The sequence below is a fragment of the Apteryx mantelli genome, chromosome 1 (genome assembly GCF_036417845.1).
Source record: "Apteryx mantelli isolate bAptMan1 chromosome 1, bAptMan1.hap1, whole genome shotgun sequence".
NCBI classification, from domain to species: domain Eukaryota; kingdom Metazoa; phylum Chordata; class Aves; order Apterygiformes; family Apterygidae; genus Apteryx; species Apteryx mantelli.
The window spans coordinates 13,078,319-13,095,876 of NC_089978.1; the positions used below are offsets into that span (position 1 = coordinate 13,078,319).

Genomic DNA, 17,558 nt, shown 5'->3' on the forward strand with positions numbered 1-17,558 from the left:
TTACCCTTTAATCCTTTGTTTTTTCCCAATTTCTGTGATCTCCTTTTTGACTGTGTCACCTTGTCCTCAGTGTGGATTCCGGTAGGGACAGTGACTAATAGAAGATGTCTAAAGACTGTAAGAACAAGAACAAGTTACATATTCAGCCTCCTCACCTGCAGCATTTGTAGCTTAGGAGCTTCCTGAATCCCCACTGATGTCTTTGAATTTGATGGAACTTGCTTCTGTGATTGTGACTGTGTGGGTTCAAAAGGTGACTAAGGTTTGAGTGTCTGCGACTTTGAGTGTTCCTGTGGCCAGAATTTCTACAGCTTAGCTATGTGTTGTGTGAAGCTTTACCTTTTTTTTTCTTGATACTTATTAGTCTCATCTGTTTTCCCTAGTTCTCTATTAGAAGACAGTGAATTCCCTATTTGTCTTCACAATGCCCCTGAAAATTAAATAGGCTTCTTCTGTTTGTTTTTTCTTCTAGTCTGAGGAGTACTAAACTACTTAACAGATCTTTGCAGAGAAGTTGCTCTGTAGCTCTTGGTCATTCTAACTCCCTTTTTTGTATATATTTTTTTTCTTCAGTTCTAGTGTGTGTGTGGTATACTTTAAATTCCTGGTATAATTATGCCTGTCAGTCATGTAAGTTTTTGCTATGTTGTCTAAAAAAACCTGTAAGACAATCCAGGTAAAGCAAAAACATGCAAAATGTGTAAAGGGCAAAAGAATGCACAATAGATATATACTGTAGAAAAGAAAGAGAAATCAGTGGTTTTCTGAGGTGCAGAGGTTGTTAAATTAGCACTGAGATGAGCTGGTATGAATGTAGATCTGTTTTCAAATCTGAACTTGCTGGTGTGGACCCAGATTATGTGTCTTAGCAGTTGTGCTCTCTATCTGTTGCTGACATTAACCCTGTATTTCATTAGATGTATGAAAGTGGAGGAAGCTGTTGAATACTGTATTGTCCTGATCTTTCATTTACTGCTTTATCGCACAGTGTCCAAACCTGATGCTGAATAAAGCCGTTTCAGTTTCATCATGACTCTTTCATTGTGCTTTTGAAAGCATCTGAGAGTTTTCCAAAGATTCAATTGAAGTTATATTCACAGCAGTTCTGCGAGGAGGAAGTAGGTAGTCATCTTTTACTGAGAGAGAATGAAAGCACGCAGATTAAGATCATCGTTTAGAAGAATGTCCTTTAATTTTTGTTGACTTAACGTATGACCAAATATTATCCAACTGGCTGTATTCAGGATCAAATTCTTTAATGGGTGATGAGCTCTGCTCTTCCATATTCGTTTTAGTAGTTTTTTGAGCTTCAGGGAAAAATTGGGTTTATTTCTTAAGAATGCAACTTATTTATTTTGCAAAACATTTTCTTACTTTAGAAATTTAGGTTCTGTTAGTTCAAAAGTGTGAAAATATTAGTTCCTCCCCCCCCCCCCCCCCCCGAAAGTAAAAACTGAACTATTGAGAATGGTCTCTGTACCCAGAGGAACATTCTCAATTTTTTTTCCCACTGTCTGTTACCTTTACGAATATTTTGAGAAGACTATAAATAGCGACAGTTTCCTATTTCTTTGAGAAATGAGAGGCCCTGAATGAGTAATCTAACTAAAATGGGAAATGTGGAAATTGAATTACTGATGTTCCTTAAGTTAATAGAAGAAAATAAACTTCAAGTAAAGCTTTTTTTAAATAGCTTTCATGTACCATCATAATACCCAAAGAATATTAGCCCACTTCTTTTTTTTTTTTTTTTTAGTTGTTAAGCTGAAGTGCATGCTACCAGTGTACAATCCGATTCTGTATTTAACATTGAATCTTTTGGGTAGCATTGACTCTTGTATTTAAAGATTAAATACAGCATTTAAGTCCGGAAGTTCCTTCTCTCAGAATGAAATTAACTTTAAACAAAGAATTAAACTTCATGGTAACCAAATGAAAGCATTTTGTCAGTTCTGATGTATTGCTGTCTGAATGTGAATGCTGTATTTTTAAGAGATCACTTTTTTTATTTGGAGGACAGGGAAAGACTACTGAAAGAACTTGAACAAATGCAGAATATGGATCGGATGCGCAGAAGGCAGGTTGTAGCACAGATGCCACCTCAACTGTTTGTACCTGCATACAAACGAATGGAAATAAAAGACGACTGGCAGAGGGAATTGGAGTTTGCATTTGAAGACATGTGCAATGAAGACAGGAGTAAGTTACTGTCGCGGGACGACTGACTATCTTACAGTCCCAGACCGTATGGGTTTCGTGTGGCGCGAGGGAGGGGAGGAGGGGCAGAGGAGATTTACTGCATGACTCCACAAATGGTTTCAAAGACCAAAATTTACTACAGAAGCTGCAAAGGTACAATGCAAGAATTCTTGTTAACAGAAACTTAGCTCAACTACAATACTTATTTCTAATTACACTAAAAGCTATGCTAACAGTAACTACTTAGTAAACAGAAGAAGATAGCTAATTTATACTAACTGTAAATACCCAAATGAATGAACTAGGCAAACCAGTTCTGATCGATCTTACCCACACATTGCCTCAGCGGCCAACGTACACTCAATCCCAGGGAAGTAACTGCGGGAGGGCGTCCCCGTCCCAAGTCCCAAGGGGTTCCGCAAGTTGGCAGACCCACTGTCACCCACGAAGAGCTAAAGACAGCCTCCGGGGCCAACTTATTTATACCCTTCAGGGGAAGGTGGAGGTGGAGTCTCTAGGCCAGTTACAGTTCTCTTCACGCAGGCGCAGTCCCTGGCTCTTGGCTGCTGCAGGGTTCGACTCTCCTTCGTCGTTGTTAGGACCATCGCACCCACAGTCATGGGTTGGGGGGGGAGGGTGGCCAAACACCCCCAGTGGCAGGCTAGCTGCCTTGTGCACTCTTCAGCACTGAAGAAAGGAGTTTGAGTGACTTCCAATGACTGCTTTACTCTTGCAGTGGGGGTCCCAAGGAGGGATCCCATAGCTGGGCTAAGAAGGAGTTAATTCCAGTTTGCAATGGGGCCCCAGCCTTGAAAGCAGGTGTTATCTCTCAGGGTCCTGATGAGGAGGAGACAGTCCTGACCACAGCAATTAACACTGCCCCAGCAGTGAGAGGAGGCTTTTGTTTCTCAAGGTCCTGAGGCCCAAGCAGGCCTTATCTCAAAGTCTTGACATCCTCCCTTTTGGAGTGTAAAACACAAGAATTCAGGCTACTTGTAACTGGCACCAAATGTGTATGGGGGGGGGGGGAAGCTGGGAGCATCCCCCCACAGTTGCTTGTTGGGGGTTGCTGAATCTAGTATCCCAATAGAGGTGAGACTGTTGCAGCTCCCTGTTTCCCAGGTCCAGCCAGTAGCAAGGCTGTGTGTGTTCCCAGTAGGCACATGTAGAAAGTTGCATACACAGTACACATAAACATATGCACATGGCTGGCCACACAGAGCAACACAGAAAACACAGCACTCACACAAACACAGTAGCACCAATGGCCTCATCCTATTCCTTGCTCGGGCTGATCAGCATATATACAATATGGATCCCTCCAGCAGTTTGTCTCAGTCAGTCTATCCAGCAGCTACCCCTGGATCCTGTCTCCCCAGTTGCTGTCACCTGCACATATAAGCTCTCAAGGCCTGCAGCCCCTCTCCAACTGCTTGTATTCAGACCCCCTCAGTCACAGATACACATCCCTCTCCCTCCCTTCCCCCTCCTTTTGGGCACCTCCAGTAACTGCCCTTAGATACTCAGTCTGTCCAGTAACTAGCCCAGGACCCCCTAGCCTTCCAGTTACCTTGCATGCCTACATACTCGCTGGCACTTACAAATATGTAAAATGGATTTCCCCAGTAACTGTCTTTAGACACTTGGTCTACCCAGCAGCTGGCCCTGGATCCTTGGTGTCCCCAGTTGCTGGCACCTGGGCACGCAAACCTAGGATTCACAGTCCCCACACCAGTTGTTGGCACTTAGACCTCCATACACACGCATGCGCACAGAATAGAGTTCCTCACCCAGAACAGTGGCTATCAAGATGAATCAATGGGTTTAAAACCTAGGTGGTAGAGCTGGTTGCTCTTCTGTTATAGCCCTGGGAGCAGCTGGGTCAGGGTGCTCTGTTTATCTGGCTGGGTTGCTGGGGTCCTTCTGCTTGTTATTGTTCCTGTGTACTCCTTTGTCCGTGTGAAGACGAGGCTTTTACCACAATCTTTTATTTTGAAGAATTTAGCATATGCTAGTAGAAAACACTGTAGAATCCTGAATTCAAGAGATGGCTAAAGAACTAACCAGTCTCAACTTTGCAAGTCTTGTATTTTGAAAAAAAGTTGTATTAAATCTGTTCTGAAACAACTGTTGATGTTGGAACTTCTTAAGAATTTGTATAGTGAGTGTAGTCTTGCAATGTTGTTTGCTTTTCTTTATTCCAAATGGCCATTTTATGTGGTTGTTTTCCCTTAATTAGAAATAAAAGGAGACCTGATTTTGCAGTTTGAGCCACAACCTTTACCAGCCCCTTCTGACAGATCTCAAGACAATGAACTTGATATCACTTTGGAGCAGGAATCTGCTTGTGACACTCAACAAGAATTGAGAGAGGTGATAGAAGAGGAAGTTCCTGATGAATCAGAAAGTAAAGCTTTTAAACTTTAGCTTAAACTTTTCGGATTCATAGTAGAAAAGAAACTTTAGTTAATATATTGATTAGATTAACTTCAATATTAATTAAAATGTTTAACTATTAAATGCTTCAATGACTATGAAATATTTCAGTTTCAAATGGTTTATGATGTTTATCAGGGATGATAATAGTCTAACAAATATGATTTAAAAATTAAAATGTGACTTTTTTCTGATATACCTCTGTTTAATATTGTGCTGAGAATAATTTTTACTTTCTGTAAAACTACACTTTTAGTAGCTATAATGGTTCCTATGTAGTTAGTGTAAATTATGGGATGAAGCCAGCTTCATACCAGCTGGTATATAAACTTAAGTATTTTTTCATTTGTTTTGAAATATATCAGAGTTGGAGCTTGACTTCGTATGAAGGTTTACTTATTGTCTGTCCTTTACGTTCAGGTTCATGATCGAGTTACCTCAGCTTGTGAGTAAGCTGCAATAGTGCATGTGCGTGTACTGTTTGCTTGTGGCATGTACAGGGTAACACAAGGTGAACAAAAGGTGTGTTAACAAACTGCTCCTTCGCCGAGCATTTCTGCCCCATCCGTTTGTTGGCGCTATCCATTTTTGGCCTATGTGATGGATTGTGTTGCTAGTGCTAATACAATAGAAAGCACAGGAACATACAGGCAAAGGTGAAAGGGGAGAAAGTACGGCCTCAACAGTACAGGCTAGGTTTAGTTTGACTGTAAAACACTCTGTTTAGCTTAGCCCTCCTTTTATAGTGTGCTGAGTCAAATTACTGCTCATCTCTTCCAGGTAAGAAAAATAACTTGTTAAGCTTTGAAAACTTGATAATTTGTCTGAGCTATTTGTCCAGCTGTGTAAGCAATTGAAGGAATTATGAGTGTTTTTTGAAGTTTTATAACATGAAGATGATCATTACCCAAAATTTTTAAAGGTGTATATTCCTCATAGATCCTGAAGAAGGAAAAATTCACCAACCTCAGTCAAAACTTGCCTTAAAGAAGTTGTTGAACAAAATCAGAAGCCAAAAAGAGGAGTGGACATCAAAAAGTGAGAAAGAGAGTCAAAGTGAAATTGAGACTATTGAATCGGGCACAATTGCTAGTGAAGAGAGACGATTATATGATTTAGAACTTAACCATGAACAATGTAAAAATTCAGTATCTGAAACCAAAGGTATGTAATACATACTTGCCTCAAAATTTGTTGTTTAGGAACAAAGAGACCTATGAAAGTGGAGTATAGCAAAGTTGTTTAATGAATTTTCAGTGTTGCTGTTTCACTGTGTTGTCAGGAGGCAAATACAGTTCTCCTCTCCCTACCCTCTCTATGCCTTCTGTTTTGTTGATCCAGTAAATTGGAGAGGTTTTTGCTTTTTTGTCTGTCTTGCCCATAAAGATCTTCTGGAGAAGAAATCTCCAAAATACCTTTGCATCTTGTAAATCTTGCCCAGATTTTTGTCACACACAGTGTTACCGTGCTTTAATAGATGTTTGCCTCCAGGAGTGGAATTCTCAGTGCAAACCTGGAGAAGCTAGATGCTTCAGAGATTCACAACTGGAAGTGCTCAAGACAAGTGTGTCTGAAATCCTGTAAATCTTTTTTAACTAGATCTAGCGATTTACTTCAATAACGTGCGTGTGGACACACCTGCATAATTTGTGGACATTGCAGAATGCAGCATGGGTGAAAACAAGCATTTAGCTTGCATTTGCCAGTAGGGAAGATCTGCTGATATTTTAAGTTGGCAGTATGGGATGAATATTTGCTTTTTGTGCAGTAGCCAGATGTTAGATCATTTGCCTAGAGTGTACTACTCTCTAGGCCCTCTTTGTTCCAAGAGGTTAACGTATGTCTTTCGTTCCTCAGAATGATCTTGCTAGTAGGCTACTGAATAATCTGGGTAGAAGCAACCTTCATTTCTTTTGGAGATGGGTCATCTTGTATATCAAAAGCACATGGTAAAGTGGCCAGCAAGGGCTTAAATAATACAAAAATCTGATTTTTCCATCTCGCTGAGACAGGCAGAGTGGGATGTAGGTGGGAATTGTTTCAAGAGATGCTAATGCATTTTGTTTAGAGAGGTTACAACAGTGTAAAGGAAGACATAGGAGAGATCCAAGGCCTGACTATTTGAGAAGTAACCACTGCTGCCTTTTCTTTAGCAATTGGAAATAGAGGAAAATACTAATTTCTAGAATAGTGTTTTATGAATTCAGTAATGGAAGTTGTTTCCATGCTCCAGGTAGTAGTCTTATGCTTTCAAATTTCAATGTGAGCAATAGTGTCCTTTCTGACTGCATTTACAGTTAAATAACATGTATATTTTAGACTCCATGGAAATTTTGGAAGATACAGTTGTAGCTGAAAATTCAGTTCTAATTCATCCTCAGGAACAAGCAGCTAAAATTAGAATGGAAGAGGAAAGACGAAAATGGGTAAGTGTATGTATGTGTATATATATACTTTTTTTTTTCCTGTCTCAGTTACAATATAAAGTGTTTTACAGAAGACTGATAAAATGCTTCACGTAATAAAACAGCTATAGTTTCTTTTAACATGCTTGTAACTTTTACATAAATTCTTACTGTAATATTTTCTATGCTTAACTTCTGTGTATTGTGGGGTTTTTTGGTTTTTTTGTTTTTTAAATCACCGAGCTCTAGCTAGAGCTTAGAACAGTGTGGAGAAAAACTGCTTTTTAAAATCTAACAACTGCTATAGGTAAGGAATGCTACCATATGAAAATATCAAAATCCCGATTGTGGCTTAATACATGTGCTGTAGGGAAGATGGTAGTCAACAATACACAATTATGTGAAAATTTTAAGCCTGCATAATAATGTAGTAAGGTTTGTGTTGTTGTCTAGAGTGTTGATAGAAAAAGCTTGCAAACTTTGAATATTTTGTTTCCTATTTACTTAAAAAATCAAATGCAAAAACTTTTGTGTCTTTTTTGAATGCTACATTATTATATTTAGATAATAAGTTTGTATAAAACTTTGTATGTTATTTCATTGTATCCTAGAAATTTAGAGATTTACACCTTATTATGTGGGGATTCATCATTTAAAAAAAAAAAAAAAGGTCTTAATGCAGCCTTAAATTGAAGAGTTAAAATTTAGCAAGTCAGGAAATGCAAAGATTTGATGCATTTTTTTTTTTTTGCAAGAACAAAAATATTTCAGTAGATCCTCCCTGAAAGTATGGCTACTTTCTTTAACAGCAGTTTTCTCCCACTCTTTACCCCCAGGTATAGGTCACTAGGTTCACTTAACAGTTTTCAGGCCAAACTTTTTCTCAGGCTGCTGTTTCTCTAGTCCTCATTCTGACTGCCACACTGCAGGTATTCAGTAAAACTTTAGCCATCGCAGTCTAATTAACTTACACTACATATAAGATATCTTACAGTAACGGAGCCTGAGTTTGTATTCCTTGGCAAACTAAATACAAAAATATTAACAGGTAAATGCATGAAGGTATCAGTTCTTCTTTGTTTTTAATGAGTGATGGGAGCTACACAAGTGAAGCTCATAAGTGATCACTCAGTGCCCCTCAGAATCACTTTAGGGCAAGCATATTCATGTCTGTTGTCCAGTTCATCTTTGCCAGCACTTTGAAATTTTTTTCGCTTCCTTTCCAAAAGGAGTGTGCTGTTGCTATGCCTGCATACAACAGTGATTTGTAGCTAATGAATAACTTGGGAAGAAAATAAAAATAAGCAAACCACTTTGGAGATTTATGGAGTACTCTTAAATTGTTTATATATTAGCTATTTCATAAATACTGTGAGACTTGAATTAACATTTAACTGCTTTGAACTCCTGATGAAAAACTCTATAAAATGCAGAATGGACTTCCAAATTCAATCTAAAGAGGACTGTTTTGCAGTCTCTGGAAAATTGTACTGCATCTTCAATGGTTAGATTCTGATTTTATCCATTCTATTAATTTGATAGCAGATAATTGTGCAGTAGTGAATGTGTAGTACAATATTATGTACTCATGGAATATTAGGAATATCTAGCCAGCCAAATAAATTGTTCTTGTAAACTTTGGAACTATTTTTGTAAAAGCCTCTTAGAGTTGGGAAATGCCTTTTACAATAGAAATTTTATTGTAATTTGTGACAAACTTTTTTTTGTCATTCAATTCTGGAGATTCACCCTCCTCTCTTTTCAATAGAATGAGCAAATAGAGCAACAAAAACAGGAACAGCTGGCCTTGCTTAAACAAATTGAAGAAAAGAGGGCATGTCTGGAGGCTGATTTTCTAAAGATCCAAATGCAATGGTGTTTGGAGGAGGTTAAGAAAAAAGAAAAAGAGGAGAATGGTCAGCTGGTTCAAAGCAGCAGCAGTCCTTCTGCAGACCAGCAGAAAGAAGGGGAACGTCTTCATGAGGTGAAGTATCTTAAAAGTGTTTTTTTTTCTTTTATCTATTCATTAATAAAAATCCAGAGAGCAAATTCTGAATTTTAAATTCTAACAATCAAGACTTCATTTTTGATTCTGAGGCCATGAGTCAAAAGTTCCTATGTACAAAAGCTTCCTTTTGGCTGAAGTAGAAGCATTTATTTCATGTGCTGGGCTTTGGATATTGGGTTATCTCTGCATAGTCCTAGAGATAGCATATCTATATAAAGCACACGTTGGTAAAATCTGATTAGAGTCATATAATGACTATGCGTGTACACGTATCCTTCTTGATCAAGAAAAAAAAGAAAAGTATTCTTTAAAAAAAAAGTCTACCTTTTTTGTCTTTGTCTAAATCTCAAACATTATCTGTTTCAAGGAGGGGCATTCGTTGAGGAAAGTAGTCTTAGTTTTAAATCTTGAATCGTTTGTACAACCTGTACTCTAAGAATCTGTTCTCCTTATAAAGGCAACTGTGTTGGATCATTATTTCCTTAGTTTGCTACTGGGCGTGTTTACCTCTCTGAGCTAAGCTGCTGTAAGCACCATCAACTTTCACGGTGTATGCTAGATTTCCAGTGGGAAACTGGAGCTGTAGGCCATCTGTTCCAGCACCTGCTCTAGCTTCATTGCCTTGGGCTGAAATCCCGCAGACTTCAAACAGTGGTACAGAGTACCTTCTATAGGCTTAGGAGGAGGAATAACATACTGCTAAAGATTAATGTTGCTCTAATAGTTTTCTGTGAATGATTTGCATATTTCCACTTAAAACTTTTTAATTTTGATTAGACTGAAACTACTGCTGTGTTAAAAACTGGAAGTCCTAGAGAAGCCGATCATTTACAGGTGATTCGTAGTTATCAACAACGTCTTCTACAACAAAACAGGTAAATTCCAGTATAAAATGAAAATCTAAGTTGACAGTTTCAAAATAACTTTGAAATGGTTTAATTATTGAAACTGCCGTTTATCTTTGCAATGCTTAGAAAAGATGTGTGTTTTTGTTCTGTTTAGGCTGCACAAACAGACTGTTGAAGAAGCTAGAAAGTGTCTACAGGAGTATCAGAATAAATTGAAGCAAAGATACCCAAGTACTCCTGTAACACCTCTAAGTTCTGTGGAAACAAAATCAGTTAATTTAAAGTCTACCTCAGAACCCGTTCTACAGAAGCAAGGAGTACATCCAATACAATACCAGTTGTCTGAACAAGTTTGTACACAAGAGTATGGCCAGTCACCACCTATGTTTTCAGGACTACCACATGTGTTGGAAAAACCATCTTCACAGAAATATGAAGAGCAAATGCATGACGTTTGTTCTGGTAGACATGTGCAGTTTTTAGAAACATCAAAATTGAATCAAGGAGTGTTTCACTTGCCATATAGCTCTCCTTCGCAGGAACAAGTGGGAATGTCGGAAACCTCCAATACTGAGGTCAGAGATTCGTCTCAATTTCAGACACCGTCAGGGTTAGGCATGGCTTTGCAAGATGTCCCCTCTGTCAGAATGCAACCTGAAGCCTGCATACAACAGATTAGATTTGTTTTGCCTGCAGAAAATTCCTCTGAGCCTTCAGGAACAGTTGAGTGTGATAAGGAATCATTATCTCAGAAGATGTCAAACCATCAAACAGAGACAGAAGCTGTAGAAGAGCCTCCACTTACGGTACCCCTTTTGCCAGCAACGAAGAGATCTCAGATAGCTCAGGCAGCCTCAAGTGATTCTTTAGAGTACCAGCAGGGATCTGCAGAGAGCAGCATTAAAACAAGCTTTGAACAACTCCCCTCTCTTTTTCAGCCTCTGACTTCATCTCATGAAGAACTTAAAGCCCAGGGTGTTCAGGAGTTCTTGATATCAAAAAGTGGAGATGCATCTTTGTTAAATTATTCTAGTATACTGAATTTAAGGGACAGGGTGTTGGCCTCATCAGAGAGCATCCAAGCTCAGCAAAAGTATTTGAAAGGACTTCAAGAGCAGCTGGATGCACAAAGAGAAGCTCTTCTTTCTAGACAAAAAATACAAGAACAACTACTTATAAGGAAGCAGGATAAATTGAAGGAACAAATGCAGAGACAACAAGAGGCTTTGAAAGAATTTCTGAACAAGCAGGTATGCTTTATAAATGCAGTGCTAGTAGGTGATCAAACTTAAAGTGCGCTCTACCAAGTAGTAAAGTATCCCATGGAGTGTTAATATTTTAAGTCATTTACCAAAATGAAAATTTGAATTAGGGCTTCTGATTTGTAATCAGTAGTTCTGTTCCGTGAGACCCGAGAGAGCTGTTTTGTTCAGTATAACAGAAATTTTACAGAAACTTCCTCTATGCTTGGTCTCTGAACATAATGTTTATTGAAATAGTCTGAAATACCATATGAGCAGGCATGGTTTTCGTCAGCTCTAGAAGTGTGGCTTATATGTAAAACAGCTCTTATTAAAAATCTTTAAATAATATCTCAGTGGATATACTAAGCATTTTGAACAGACAATTAAAAATAAGCTTTTTCTTTTTACATGTGCAAACTAGGAGATTGATTTGACAGTTACACTCAACTTGTACTTTTGCTTATTTCGGTATTTTATCTTCTGTATCTCTTGTACTTGCTCACTTATTTCTAGGAGAAAAAACAAGTTTTTCTTTCAGTTGCAAGCTTATTCCTAAAGAAGCTCCTTCTGCCCCTCTGTTTTTAACTGAAGCTATCTTAGAAAAATAACTGTCTTCAGTCCCTGTCTTCTGCTTTTGCAGTCTTCAGACAGCTAAAATTCCTGGTATCAGTAATGGAAAACAAAGCAGACTTTTCAAGAAATGTTGCTGTTAAAAATACTGATTATTCTGATCTAATCTAGCAACGGCCTTGAATACATAACTAATTGGGTATTAGTAAATGAGGTCTGTAGAGCTAAATGAAATACTTACCTACAAAAGCATTTGGGCAGATGAGCAAGTCTGTCCAGTACCTCGCATACTTGAACTTACCTCTCAAAGTACTCAGTGTTGTTGACACTCCATGGAATACCCAAAAAGGATTGCTGATTTAATAAGTGAGTATAAGTATAATCTTATGTACAGTTGCTTTTTTCTTTTAAGGTAAGACAGTTCAGCACAAACGAAGAAATGACGCAGGCAAAAAAGCCTGACTGTCTGACTGACTTTTTGCAAGACTCAGAAAACTACCAGCAAGAGAGTTGTGATACAAGTGAATTTTGTGAAAATGAAATGATTTTGCGATGCATCAGTCCAGCTGGGCACTCTGGTAAGGCTGTGTAACATCTTTCGTTATGATAATTTTTCTCATTTTTTCTGTTGAAATGGAGTTTTCTTCCACCTCCTCAAGCTAATTCAATAGATATTCCCCTAGCACACTGCAATAACATATAAATCACAAAACTTTATTTTGCAGAGCAGCCTAAGAAGCTTGAATGTAAAGAACAGAAATGGAGATCTTCCAAACCACCTCTGGCAAAAGTCAAGTTAGGGCTTGGTTTGGAACAGCATGAACTTAGTGTTATACCAGAAGTAGACACACCGAGGAGTTGCAACATTTCTTTTGCAGGTAAAATATATATTAGATTCTTTGTTCTGAAAAATACAGACAACAAAATACGAAATATTTGCTGATACTGTTGCCTTTACTGTGGCATAATTTTTTATATTCCAGCAAAATGTGAGTTATAGTTGCGAAAAGCTTATCCTATCAGGTGTATATGTCTAGAAAAACGCAGTCAAAAGACTCACTAAAAAGGAAATTCACCATAATTCCAGTACTTAACTTTTTTTCCCTCTGTATGATAAAATGAGCAGGGTCTGTGTTAAAAATTTCTTTCAGAGTAAAGATGATATATTCTGATCTCAATCTTTAAAGTGAATGTAATTATTCATGCCCTTTTTAATTTGAGGATTTAATCAGATACCTGTAAATATATCTATCAATTGAAAAGAGAAACATCAGAGTTGAGGAAAGGGTATTTAAAGGTTTGGAGCACACCTAGAATGTGTGTGTGAAACCTTATAATTAAGGAGTTAGTATCAGGTGGCTACAGAAATACTTTAAAAGAGCTCTTTAATTTTTTCAATTACAAAACACTCTTTGTAACATTTTCCAAGAATAACTTTATGTAGCTATTAGCATTTTCTAAGTATTTGTGTATACAATGCTTTATAATTCTTTGTGGAATGTTAAGTCTAAGATATACAACAAAATAATGTTTTCTAAATATAAACATTTATTCTCCCCCACCCCCACACTCCCTAAGAAAGTCTCTTCACAGCTAAAATTCCATGCATATTTTAGGAAGTTTTAGTGTTGTGCCAGTGTTTTTAAAAGGATAAGCAGAACAACCCAAGTAATTACAGGCCTGTCAGACTGGCATTGATCTTGAGCAGAATAATGAAACAGCTGATATGGGACTTTTTCTTTAATTAAGAAAAGTAATTAATGCTAGTCAGCATCAGTTTATGCAGAATAATTCTTGTCAAACCAATTCAGTGTCTTGATTAGATAAAAAGTTCCAGTTGGTAAAGTGTTCGATTGAAGTACATTTGTGCTCTCATAAGGCACTTGACTCTAATATCACACATTTTGATTAAAAAAACAAGATTAAAAATCAAAGTACATACCAAAGATTTTCTGACAAATTGCCCAATGGAATTCTAGAGCAGGGAATATTCATTTGGTGAGTAATCCCTTTGTGATCCACACACAGGTGTTTTTATTCCTATATTATCTAACTGTTGGTCATGGTAGATGATAAACTGAACTTGAGTTTTTAATGGGATTCTATGGAGAGAAGGGATTATTGTGATCTGTGGTTGTATAAATGAGGGAAATCTTGAACTAGAGCTGAAAAGTTATATTGCATCTGGATTTGGGAATGATACAGTTACTGACACCACCATAGCGTCACATTTCAGAAGCATTTCAAACAGGATATTGCAAAAAACAAAGATGTTTCAAAGAATAATCATGAGAACGACTCATGAATTTAAAAATATACCTTATCAAGAGAATCAGTGGAATCGGCTATGTTGAGATATTACAGTCTCCATAGGTTATCCAGGGAATAAAAATGTGATTATGACTTCTCCCTGGCTGGTCAAGAAAGGAAGCTGACCGCTGGTGAAACTACCAAAAGTTTTGGTGGATTTACTGTATGGAAAACCTGTTAGTGGTGGTGGGTTTTTTTTATTTTTTGGAGTTTTTTTTCTTGAAAGAATGATTTAGTCTATTTAAGAATTACTTTCTGAGAAGTCCTATGACCTATGAAATCCGAGTCTGAACAGTTATAATACAGCAGTTTTCATTGCTTGAATGGTTAACTTTATTAAAATGGAGCACTGTACAAATTTACCAGATTATTTCTTTGGAATAGTATGTGCATCTTAACATTCTTTTATGAAGTGCAAAACACTGCATTTCTATACTCAAACTGATTACAAATGTTTAAACTCAGATAAAACAGATTCTGCTGGTGGAGAATCTTCTCCCATTTCGACTGTTGGGGAGTTTGTGTCTGTTAGCTGTTACAGTCGTGCTCTTCATGAAGACAGCAGGTTACCCGGAAGCATAACCAACTGTGAAGAACAAATCTCTAGTGGAAGTCTAAGGGAAAGTGAACAGTCAAGTAGGCTATTAAAAGAGATGCTGATGACTGAAAATTCATATGACCCAGGTGAGCAAATCCTCTTTCTTCTAGGGATTATGTAAGTCCTATTAAATACTGCTAATTTTACTGCTATTTATTTGTTGTCTGACCTGACTCGTTAAAGATTGTGCAGCACTATTTAAATACTGTTTAATTTTAAGAATGAAAAGAGGTGTTTTAATAAGCGTGTGTCTCAGAAGGACCGAGTGGTTGCTTTTTTTCTGATCCGTTACCATTCTAGTAACATATGTCAGCACTGAAGTGAACTTCCTTGCCCATCAACAATTGCTCATCCAAGGCATGTGCTTTGTATCTGTACCTAGTGCAGCTGACTGTAAAGAAATCTGTTTTGTATCCCCTGACTGCCTTGCCGTTGCAAACAAAGTCCCGTGCATGGGTAGGGAGCAAGCAGCTGGAGAGTGTTGTAGATGTTTTCCTCCAAGGGAGGTACCTTCTGCCCAGAGTTTTTGTGAGTAGTTTCAGCATCCACTTCACTGGGTGGCAACCTGTTTTAAGCAGGCTGGTGGTCTGCTAGTCGGGGTAATGAAAGGGCTGGGTCGGTCAGGCTGGGGCGCGAAGCGGGGCTGGGCGCATGTTGTGGCTGGACGAGGTGCTGTGTGCCCCACCTGTTCCCCCTGCCTGGCGGGTGGGGGCGGGTGCAGGGTGGCAGCGGTGACTCTGTGGGTCCCCCCCCCCCCAAGAGAGACATGGCACTACTGGAGCAAGTCCAGCGAAGGGCTACAAAGATGATTAGGGGACTGGAGCATCTCTCTTATGAGGAAAGGCTGAGAGAGCTGGGCCTGTTTAGCCTAGAGAAGAGAAGGCTGAGAGGAGATCTTATCAACGTGTACAAGTATCTGAAGGGAGGGTGTCGAGAGGATGGGACCAGACTTTTCAGTGGTGCTGAGCGACAGGACACGAGGCAATGGGCACAAACTGAAACACAGACAATTCCATCCGAACACGAGGAAAAACTTTTTCACTGTGAGGGTGACAGAGCCCTGGAACAGGTTGCCCAGAGAGGTTGTGGAGTCTCCTTCTCTGGAGATATTCAAAACCCTCCTGGATGCGATCCTGTACAACGTGCTCTAGGTGACCCTGCTTGAGCAGGGGGGTTGGACTAGATGATCTCCAGAGGTCCCTTCCAACCTCAACCATTCTGTGATTCTGTGCCCATGTCAGTACCCAGTGACTCCTTGTACAGACAAAAGGCAAATTCATGTTTAAGCAGAACTCTGGAGTGCTAAAGGGCTAATGTAGACACCCCCTGAAAAATCACCATACTTAACAAATTGCTTAAATTACACTTGAGACAAAAAATAGGAGGTCAGGTGTCAACCTTTGCTCAAAGAAACAGCATTGAAGCAATCAGCTGTTAGCTATGACAGAAAAATATTACAATAATGCAAGGATACTTTAACTCTGATCTCTTCTCTTCTGTGAAGAGCTTTTATCAGAGGTTGCACCTTTGAGGATAGGCTGTGTCCATATGTGACAAAAGTACCCTGATTCCCCAAACAAACAGTTGTTTTGGTTATCACAAATAAATAAAGCAGTCTATAGATGGTCAAAATGTTTTTATTATAGGGCTGTCAAACTAGTCATAGCACCCAGTAGGTTAACTGACTTATAAAGGACAAAGGTCTTAGGCAAACAAAGCAATTGTCAGTTACTAAGAGTTTTTCGATAGGTTATGTTGCTGGGCTAACAAGTGGGTGCTGAGGTATTTAAATCCTACTGTTTTCCCACTGTTGATAGAAACTAAGCTTGCCTCTCCAGTCTTCCAACAGTGGTATAACTTGAAGGCTTCAAAACTTTCAGTTGCATTTTTGTTTTCAGCTCTTTGCATTTCTTGCAGATTGAAATGCAGTGTATCTAGGTTATAATTGAAAGTGCTTTGCCTGACTAGCGATCAGTGGTACTCACAGTCTGTGAAACGCTGACTTAAGCAATTCAAAGTTTAATACAAGATGATAGTATCTCATGGTGAAGTAGTTCTGAGTATCCATCTAAAACAGATTTTATTAGAGCTGCAAAGAAGTCAATTTGGTAATTTTATGTGTACGTCTTTACAAGCAATACAGCTATGTAGTGTGCATCTCTTGATATTGCTTGAAATTCCACTCCCCCCCGCCCGAAAGATCTTAAGATTTTTAGTTTGTGTGTTGAGATATCCTTTTTAATTTGATCAAGATTTAATGGGAAATTAAGTTGTTTTAAATAAGTACCTACAAGCTCATTTTCTTTCAGTTGCTTCCTTCAATTCTCAGAATAGTCTTTTTGAAACGTGCATAATATTTAAACTTAAATTATCCTTAAAAGTCTTTCCTTAATAGTTGGAGAAAAGGCTTATATCTTTGTCTGAGTTGTAGAAGCATTGCCAGATCAGCAGTTACCCAGTTAATAAAAGTATCTTGCTATAGTATCTTTTTACATTAGTGATATATGGACAGTGCAGTAGTTATATATAAGAGGATTAGGAAACTTCATATGAACGTATATATAAAAAGGGGCGGGGAGAGGGGGGTAAGTCCTGGATTGTGTATTGAAGAGGATTGTCCCCTTGAACAGTTCAAAGAATAACCAAAATATGGCCAGCAGTATCTTCTTTATAATTTGAAAGTTGTAAAGCACTTCATGGTACCTGCAGTAACTAATTTGGTATCTGCAGCAGAAAAATCTTTAGCATGTGTTGGGTTTAAAATTTTTGGAAAGGGTGAAAGTGCTTTTTTAAGTGTATTTTAAGATGTAACTTATGGTTGTAGTGGTGAGCTTTTTTTTTTATACTTGATTTTAACCAGACTCTGTTTACAGTTGTGTTTTTATGTTTTCAAAGACACAATCATATCTTAAAGTTTGTTCCCTAATGATGAAAGCAAAT

At 38.3% G+C, this 17,558-nt stretch overlaps 1 protein-coding gene across 3 annotated transcripts in view; it reads left to right on the forward strand.

The window, feature by feature from the left end:
* CEP295 (centrosomal protein 295) overlaps positions 1–17,558 on the forward strand; it is a 48,919-nt gene that overhangs the window by 13,075 nt on the left and 18,286 nt on the right. For all 3 annotated transcript variants that reach the window (XM_067289499.1, XM_013955987.2, XM_067289506.1), the window contains exons 8-17: positions 2,016–2,199; positions 4,439–4,606; positions 5,575–5,799; positions 6,955–7,061; positions 8,809–9,024; positions 9,826–9,923; positions 10,051–11,146; positions 12,123–12,288; positions 12,436–12,588; positions 14,486–14,704. In XM_067289499.1, the coding sequence (XP_067145600.1) occupies positions 2,016–2,199; positions 4,439–4,606; positions 5,575–5,799; positions 6,955–7,061; positions 8,809–9,024; positions 9,826–9,923; positions 10,051–11,146; positions 12,123–12,288; positions 12,436–12,588; positions 14,486–14,704 (2,632 nt within the window). The remainder of the gene's footprint in view (positions 1–2,015; positions 2,200–4,438; positions 4,607–5,574; positions 5,800–6,954; positions 7,062–8,808; positions 9,025–9,825; positions 9,924–10,050; positions 11,147–12,122; positions 12,289–12,435; positions 12,589–14,485; positions 14,705–17,558) is intronic.